General features: G+C 32.1%; 1 protein-coding gene across 1 annotated transcript in view; it reads right to left on the reverse strand.

The window, feature by feature from the left end:
• Positions 1–215: 215 nt before the first annotated feature.
• Positions 216–10,304, reverse strand: part of LOC135196961 (guanine nucleotide exchange factor subunit Rich-like) — a 387,875-nt gene continuing 377,786 nt past the window's right edge. The window contains exon 28 of the mRNA XM_064223819.1: positions 216–8,772. Coding sequence (XP_064079889.1) covers positions 8,310–8,772 — 463 coding nt within the window. The 3' untranslated portion in view covers positions 216–8,309. The remainder of the gene's footprint in view (positions 8,773–10,304) is intronic.

A 10,304-nucleotide genomic window follows, 5' to 3' on the forward strand; every position in this document is an offset into this window, starting at 1 on the left:
AATGATTTCAATATTTTCTCTTCCCTCTGTCTACTCCCATTCAAATCATTTTTGGATATTTGAAATCCCCTCTTTCCTCTATCAACAGTGGTTGTTCACATTTCATCTAACTTGTCTTGGAGAGATCATAAGCTCCTTGCCAAACCCAATCCTAAAAATTCACTTACACTGCCGAGAAAATTCTTTTTGGTTATTAAATGCTTAAAATCTGTAAATTCCTAATTTCTTGTTTGTAATTTTATTTTTATACGTGAGGTCTATTTTTCTTTACCAAAAGCAAGATCATTTATTTAACAATAGTAAGTTATTTTTTAATATCTGGTACAAAGTTGCCATGAGTAACAATGGTTACAGTTGTTTGGTCCATTAAATAAGTCAATTAGTATATGTAAAATGGAAACTGTATTGGAAAAAAGCAAACCTTTAACATTTATTAACCAATTCATGGAATATCAATTTGAAATGCATTATCCCAACATATTTTTTTCCTGTATGTTACATTACAGTGTTAATGGCAAAGATAACAACATAAAAGCTTTGCTTTTCTCAAGAACAATTTCATGTTACATACAATGCACCTTATCATACAATGTACATTACATAACTGTATCTGGATCCAGTGTATTCCTCATAACTTATTCCCACAATTCAAAAGTAACCTTCACTTGAAAAAATGACCTTGCTTCTAACAAAATACACCTTAATTATAAAAAAACATTATAAATAAGGAACTTATGGTTATACACTAATTCTAAAGAACCTAATATGCCAAAAATATTTTAAATAGCAATTAATATGAATTTTAATATTAATGTATTCATTGGTTTAGCTGGTTACCCTTCAATGTAACATAAGTGGCTTAAAGGATTTAGGTTTCACTAAAATCTATATTCCCTACACTCTATTTTAGCATTGTGCAGTAATACAGAGAAAGAAATATTCTTGATGGCTCAATCTGCTGGCAGACAAGCTTAGCACTTCGCACAAATTTAGGCGTCCATATGCTCGTAACTACTATTTGTCTGATTTCCTTTTATAGCAATTATTTTATCTTTTTTAATTTTATCATAACAAAACTGTCAACTTGATGACAGGGCCAAAGTTCCTCACAACTAGGTATGATTAGTACTATATCTGAAAATTAACATCACCATGATGTAAGGGTCAGAAAGACATTAATCATTACAAAAAATCTCTCAGAGTGCTGACCAAGAAGATGGAGTAAAACCATTTTACCTCCAGTTTTGCAAAGTGCAAATGATATACATTAGGACATCTGTAAGCGCTGACTTTTGAAGTGTCCCGCTGAAAGTCTGCTCCATATTTCTTTATTTTCATTAACCTCACAAAATGCTAAACTACAGTAGTACTTGGTCTATGGGAGATGAGAAGTTTACCCAACTTGCAAACAAAACTTTTCAAATTGGGTCACATATTTCAAATAGAAAAAGATTCATATACTACATCAAAAGAAGAAAGATAAATCAAATTAAAAGAATAAAAATATGTGCAAATTGAAAATGGCAATATTTTTCATAAAGGCAAAAGCAATTATGCAAAATAAAGAGGTTGGGGCAACGCCTATGAACTTTACAAGGTAAAACAGTACGAATTTTGGTGTCTCAGAGCTGTAATAATAGCATTTGAAGACCCCAATAAAAAAAAGGTCATATTGTAATATCTTTCATGATTCAAGAGAATTAAATTTCTAAAATATGGTATTTAATGCAATAAACAGCTTTCAGACAACAAAAGAAGAATGCTCCTACCCTTGACTTCAGTAAAAGATCTATCAACTTGTACAAGACTTGGAGGTAAACATGCCAACTATGAATACTGGTTTTGATTGCAAAGCCATTTTCATTGAACAAGCAGAGTTTTTGCATTCACACACGACCAGTGGATCTTTATCAAAAGCTTCTCCAGGTTGTTTTTCATATATTTTCACATTTAGTTCTATAAATCTCACAAAAATTATACAGAAATGTTTAATAGCTTGTGAATATATGGTAAACTTGTACATTCTATACCAAGCATTTTCAATTACAACCAGAAAAAAGTAATTTTTTTTAAAGATTTTCATCTGCATTATACAACCTGATAATTGTATATTTTGTAATGACCCAATTTAATTCTTAAAATCATTAAAAACATCAACTTTACATGACATGAACAGTAACTTCAGTACAGTGGTGCATTGAGCAACATGGTTTGTGAAAGTTTCCCCTTCAGACAGTACCTATGAATTGTAAGACACAAACCTAATCTATAACAGTACTGCAAAGCTATAAATATATAATTAACAATTGTGGTCTGTATAAGTCAGGACCTCTCTTACAGAAAAAAAGTGTCTACATTCTACACACAGAGCAACACCATAGAAAATTCTAATTAGAATAGTGCATATACAACATAATTCTTTCACATGCCAAAGCCATAAAATGGTAATGTAGAGGATCACAGGAAATGATAAAAACTAAACATGAGAGATTCAATTACGATAAAATACTCCACGTATGAAGTATATCAACACTTCCCATACACTTCCCATAAGAACCAGACAAATCTCTGGGTAACACACTGTTACTAACAAGAAACGATATACGTATACCATAAAAATAAAGTAATGACAACAGAAGTGTGAAAATGCATCAGGGCTTAAAGGTTTCTGGGACATTTATGTCTGTGACATGAAACAGTCATAATTTGGAAACAGAATTCTCTGCTATTCTGCACTTATGATTCTACAAGAAAGTCTGTAAAAAGATATAAAGGCTTTACAGATTGATTATTATTATTATAAACGATTAGTTTATCCAGACCTCTGAGCCTAACAACGGCTCTTCACGGGTTTACAGCATGAAAAAAAAATTTTTATTGCTCAAGATGATTTTCTCTTAATTTTGAGCCATAACACTGTTCTTAAACTGAACAAATACACAGTACTTCATCATGCAAAATAAAGAAACTATAGATTTTTTCAATAAAATATAACAATAATTACCATACTGAACATTAAAAATATTTACTATTTAACACAGAAAATTTCAGAGTAGGTCTGTGGTCTGGTTAAACTATTTTCTATAACCATAGAGAAGGGAATGCAATTTTACCAATGGTTGACACCGATTCCAGAAATAAAAATATGCTTGTGTGTGAGGAACTTCTTCTCTATCTGATTCATCAAAAGAACTAGCCTTGCATTTTCTTAGGGATAACATGCCATGCAATATCTACAGGAACTTTTAATACTAGAATATGTTGTGTATTAATTGAAATGAATGCTGGAATGAAGAGAATTAAGAGTTACCATGTTAGATATATAGAAAACTTATTGCACAATGATATCAATTTACGCCACTGGTGAGAAGAATAAAAATGGAACATACTAAAAAAAGTAAATAATTTTAGTTCCTTCATCAGCCTAAAACAATAATGAAAAGCAGCTATCAGCACACACTTGTGGAACATGTTTACTTTGAATCTCAAATAACATTAACTAACAAAAGCATTACTATCTTGTACTATACTTAAGTAGGCATGTGTGTATATATTTCCTGGTAAGGACTACCTTCATTGTAAGTATGACTGAAACTTCTTATTTGTACCTGGATAAATCTGAAACCTCAACCACTTGGGAGCAATTCCAGGTTCCCTGTAGAGAATGATTCAACCCAAATATGCAGTAGTACTTCATGTTCTCAATAGAATAAAACAATGGACAGTATATTACAAGATCTTTCAAAATTTTGTTAAAACTTAAAGTACAGAAATCAGCATCTGAAAAAATTTCCAATATGAAATGATATCAAAGATGATAAATTCACAAAATTAACTGGTTCATATCACAGTGTATTTCACAACAGAGGCAGTCCCTAGGTTACGTCAGGTTTGGGTTACTTGGTTCTGAATGGTGCCTCAATTTTTCAGTGCCTTAAGTGGATTTACAACACCATTACCTGCTTTACAGCGCTAACCCAGACTTACGGCACTCACAGCGCTGCAACAAAGCTGTAAGTGCTATTTATTCCCATTATAATTATGATGAGTCAGGTGATTTTCGGCTTACAGTGCCCTGCCGGGAACAGAACACCCTCTGTAACCCGGGGACTAGCTGTAATAAGGAGTAATAAGCTAAAAATTGTTGGTGCACAGATGACCCTGCAATATTTCCAGCAAATTCAGCATTTCTTAATGATAAATATATTTTCATATGATATATTAAAGTGTATAAGCAATAAAACTAATACAATCATCTATAGCCAGCAGCATGTAAAACCATACACTTTTTAATTGCAGTACATCAGTAGTAAGAAGTTGAACTGTTCTTGAAAACATGAATAGCAAATGAGCTTTCTTTATTCTATGGAAGGGAGTTGAACAAAAGGTGACTGCAAGTAGTGAGGTGTGAATACTCTAACAAATACAAATTACTAGCCAAGAATTAGAGCTTAAGAAAAAAATAAAAATAACAAAGGATAAATAATCACACCAAAACTGACCTTTTGATAAACACGCAGTTTTATCGTTTCAAAAATTCAAAGCCCTTTCCCAGTGAGTTGTAAAATAACAAACAAAATTATGTTAATTTCTATAATGTGAAATATTTGTATTCTGCTTTATAAGTAAGAAATGCTGACATCATATACAATCATGTACTTCAGCCTTCAATTATCATTTTCTTCCCACAACTACCCTTGAAACTAGACTTTTGGAAGCACAGCAGGGTAAACAGACCACAGAAAGGCGGCAAATATAAGAATGTCTTTTTTTTTCATAAATATGATTTATTGGCCTTTCCAAAATCTCTTTCACAGTTGGGGAAGCATTTCATGAACAGTACCTTTAATTATTACTTGATGAAATCAGATCTTTTTGCACTGAAAATTACAATCAGAGAAACTGTAACACCATGGTAAGCAAATATTGAAGTTACAGCACCATTTCATAATTCACATTCCTTCATGGCAACTATCACAACTACTGTCCTTTAACAATAAATGGCAATTCCATTTGTGTATAAACTGTTATTACTGCAATATTTTATCATTTTCACAATGAACAAAATTTCTGAATATGTAAAAGTAACTTTTGCTGCAAACAAATGCCATACCATCATACACATGAAGATTCTATTTATATTTTTTTACTATCACTATTGATAACATGATGCACAAATAAGATATTTATGTTACTCTGTGGCAGAGGATACTGGAACAAACAGAAACTTCAAATAACATGGCCAAATTTGAAGGTGATTACAGAGGTATCTATTTTCTCTTTACTGCTCTATGAGGATGGGGTACCATTAAAAAGGAAAATGATCTCAAGTACTACAGTATAATGAAAATACTGAGAGTTCAATGTAAGAAGGCAAAGGTATTTTGAGGTCAAAGGGAACAGATATGGAAAACTAAGATCAACTCTGATGAGCTTAATGTTAAATTAAGAAAAAATTAAAATTTCTGTGTACACTGGTGAAAAAACGGGAACTAACGAATCCCATATACTATATCCAAAACACATCTGAACCTACAAATATCAGTAAGATTTTTATCCTCCACTTTGGAGTCAGATCATACCCAGGAAATGCTACATGCAGAAGCAGAACAGTGGGGACATGAAATGATAGCTAATATTAAGTCACATTAAGAGAAGACTCACAGAGAGGAGGAAAATGCTTGGTCTTTCAAGATGTGATTCAAACAGCAATGTTGATACTGTCTACAGTATATGAAGAGCCTATAAATTGTACATAAAATACAGTAACTTCTTAATTACATGGGGCAAAATGCTAAAATCACAGCAGAAACCTTTCAGTAAAAGATCCAGAAAATTTACTTTGACAAATTCATACTCAGACAAAAATTAAATACTAAATATTCTTGTCATTGTAAAAATGTTCACTTATTTAAAGTAATTTTTACCATTCATAGTAAAAGGCAGATTGGAGATATGAAGAAAATAAAGTGCACCAAATTGGACACCTGTTCATTCCTTGTTCTGATAATTATATTTTTACTCATAAATGCCAAAGAAAAATTAGTTTTCTACAGCTTCATAAAATAAAAACAAGTATTCAAAAATTTTCATTTACCTCAAAAATATTTTCTACAGTGAAGAGCCAAATGACAACACAATCTGGCAAGTGTCGTCTTTATTCTAACTGTTTCACGTAATTTTACCAAATGTTTAATTTTGAGCAAAATTTAACTTCACATAATGCCTTTTAATATCACATGTCAACCCTAAGTAAATTAAAGATGACTTTGCACATAAACTGCATATGGATAAACCATAATTAGTACATTCAAATCTCAAACATCTTTTGAGCAACCTTCATTTCTTGTAATGTAACTATACCCAAGAGCAGCAAAGTTGATAATTGTACATATCAAAATCATACTGGAAGGATTAAAACTGTGTACAAAGGGAAATGATGCTGAATATTTTATACTAATACAGACCCCAAAAAATAAGTGATTTCATCTGGTATTATTTACATAACAGACTTAGGCAGTAATCACTTGAATACTATGATTCAAATGTTAGCAGTTATTCACAATAAAGTACAGTAGTTGTGAAAAAGAAAACATATTTTAAGTTAGTTTCATTAAAATATGAACATCTCAAGGTATGCTCTAATATCCAACACCCAAAATCATATTGTGTGATCAGCAACAATTTTTTGGTCCTAGGCCTCCTCCACAAGATATCAATTAGTTTAAGGATCAGTAGATTATGCTGCAGACCAGGTAATCTGGGCAACAAAAAAATCCAAAATCCCAGGTTATGATGGTGTATATGGATATTCAAACAACCAATGAATATAATCAAGAGAAATAATCAAGGCATGTAAAGAAAATTTCAATTCTACAGCCATTTCATTCTGTCCATCTTTTGGCCTGTGATCATAGAGAATTAAGCATTTCATCATCTACATTTTATCTTATCTCCATATCTATAGTGAAGAAGTCACAAAGAGTAATTTGGTATATTGATGTGTGAGTACTCCCTGGGGTACCTTGAGCCACTTTTCATCTTAACACCTAAACAGATCTCAGTCATTAAGATGAGCCTATATCAGGCAATACATAAGCTCATTTTATGGTTATAACTTCAATGCAACTAAACAATATCAACTGGATGTTGATGTCTTGCATTTAAATAACTAAAACAATCAACTTTTTCCTGAGTTGTTTGAAAAAAAAAAAATACTATCAAAACAGATAATTTACATTGGTTTTGCTAGGAAAGAGAATACAACAAACACTTGCATGACCATTGCATTTATCCTGGAGTTTCAAGAAATTAGATTTTCCATGGGAAATGTAAATAATGGATCTGTGATGGTGAACAATTAAACTTGAATGGTTTCAGAATGGAAGAACTGATGGAATGTGTACAGGGCTTAAATCATTACTGATATCATTTGATTCCCTATGAGAGTCCAGAATGTGGTTCAGAGACTGTTAAACTGATTCATAATGATAGTGCACAAGTATTAATACAATAAACAGCAGCCAACTGAAAACATTAATATTTCAGAAATTTGATTCAGCCCCGTATACCAAACCTGAACTGCAGCAATAAAAACAGGAGTAGGGAGGCCTGCTTCAATACAAATTCACAAATCTTTCAAACAGAAACACCTAGGACAACAACAACTTAAAAATGTATGTAAATATATTTATGAAAATGACTTTATATTAAATTCCTCAAAGCAATATATAAATAAGGAGTTTATTTGCCAATTTAACAACATTTTCCTTTTCTTAACTATACCATATATATGTTACCATACTAACAAACAACTTTTCAATACTGCAATCTGATATTGCAAAAACATCACATATCTTGCTGTAAGAGTTATAGAAATATGAATAAAACCATTCAAACATTTGTAAATGTCTGTAGTGGATACTTATAAGTGTAGTGTGTTCAAGATTATACTTTGCAAATGACTTTACCGTATATAAATACAAATCTATCATAAATAAAATTCTCATTAAAAATTTGTCAAATATACAATCTCTGCCTTTATATACAAAAGTAACACTACTTTTCTTGGACCCTAGATCCCATCGCACAAATCAAAAGATGAACAAGATTCATGCCCTTCCTCTCTTATCCCTCAGCTTTGCTAAGAGCATCATTACCTTTTGAAAATGTATAGCAGAAAGGTTACCAGATCACATGATGAAAGTCAACTTTACCTCTAAATCTGTAACCTTACCACCTAGTTATCGCCAAATAGTAGTCTTATAACACTGAACCTAAAAGTTCCCTAAAACACCTTTCCAACAGGTTTAGGCTATGACACAAGCAGCACTTCCCTCATCTTCAATAACAGGTAAGTCTTTCTGACTACTTGTTAATTCTTCTGAAGAGGAATCAAATGATGCCTCTTCTGGAAGTGTCTCTACAGTACCTGAACTTTGTCTGGGCATGAGAGACATCTTTGGGACATTGGTTGTTAGTGGTGCCAATGATGACGGTTGCTGTTGTTGGAACGTTGGGGATTGTTGTAATTGCTGGCTGGCCAAAAGGGGCTGCTGTTGATTTGCCTGATGCGATGGCGGAGGGGGTGTCGTCTTCACAGATGACCTAAGAATAGAATCTTGGCTTGGGGAGGGCTCGGATTCATGGCTTGTAGAGGGAGGACGGGAAGAGGGAGGACTGGGAGTCCTTGATGTTTCACGAGTACTGGCTAATCGTTCCAAAACTTTCACTTGCCCCATTATTGCTCCAAGGAAGTTTTGATAACCCAAACTAAAAAAGGAAAACAAAGACTTTTAATTACTTTTACATTCACTTTCCACTGCTAATATGCATGAAATTATGGTGGGTGATACCCAAGTCTCTTTCATTTTATTCTCATGTGGCACATCATGGTACTTTAAGATTCCTTATAATGACACTCCTGCCCAGCTGCACTGCTTTCTGCCTTTTACTTTTTATCTGTTCCCTTTGGTCTCTTTACCACTTAGCTATCTCACTTCTTCAACTTTACCTTACTCCAATTTTCACCTTTCATTTACTCTTAACTCCTGATGATGTTATCAGAGATGATATTCTGATGACAGTACATAAAGGCATCAAAAGAAATTGTTTGAATTGTAGTTTTTAATTTTCCAATATACTGTACCACGTTAGGGTACACATTCACAATTCTTTATTCACATGTAATTCTAAAATCCAAAAATTTCTAAAAACCAAAATTCTTTTTTGTAAAGGGGAGTTCCACTGTCAAATGTTAAATACTGTAGTACAATTGTACTTAAAAAAAGGGCAATTTTGAAGTTCCATTGTCAAATATTAAATACTGTAGTACAGTTGTACTTAAAATAGTGACAACTTTTAATAATATAGCATTTGTTTTACCTCCTACAGTATATCCAATCATATTGGATATATTATCATCATAATATTAAAATATAAAATAACAACATTTGCAAACGTGTTCCAATTGCAGTCTGGTAATGTTAACATTCTCAATATCTGAGTTTCATCATCATCATTGCCTTGTGCTGCTAAATGATAGTTGATTGAGTACTACAACATTCTCACTGCTGCCATTAGATGCTAAAAGAAGCATAATTCTGAGATATATTTTTTCATATATTGAGCTGTTTAAAAATGCAGCTTACCTTTACTCAAATACAATAAATTTTAAATTAATAAAATATCTGATTTTGCTAGTTTTAGATGTTGCTTTTGCCTATTCTGAAATATTTTGCAGACTATACATACATTATTTGTTTCCTTTTTCAGCTGCAGCTACAACCCACAGATAACACCTCCACTATATGAGGGATATAAACTTTTTTCATATATTGAGCTGTTTAAAAATGCAGCTTACCTTTACTCAAATACAATAAATTTTTAAATTAATCAAATATCTGATTTTGCTAGTTTTAGATGTTGCTTTTGCCTATTCTGAAATATTTTGCAGACTATACATACATTATTTGTTTCTTCAGCTGCAGCTACAACCCACAGATTAACACCTCCACTATATGAGGGATAAAAACTAAGGTTATTTTTATATATGTTGTGTCAGTATTTGTTGTTGCTTATGTCAACGTTGTTTACTTGCCAAAATAAGTTAAGTAAGATTTTTATTAAACAATTGGAGACATATTGTTCAATAATACCATATCTAGCAATAAAAGAAATGGGGTGGAGCTTTAAAGTCAATGTGCTTGTTGCTTGCTAGATTCCTAAAACTGTAAACCATAAAGATTTTAGAGAAGTTCTACAATCAATATTATTATTATAAAGGATTCGTTTATCCAGACCTC

The sequence above is a fragment of the Macrobrachium nipponense genome, chromosome 18, assembly GCF_015104395.2.
Source record: "Macrobrachium nipponense isolate FS-2020 chromosome 18, ASM1510439v2, whole genome shotgun sequence".
Taxonomy (NCBI): domain Eukaryota; kingdom Metazoa; phylum Arthropoda; class Malacostraca; order Decapoda; family Palaemonidae; genus Macrobrachium; species Macrobrachium nipponense.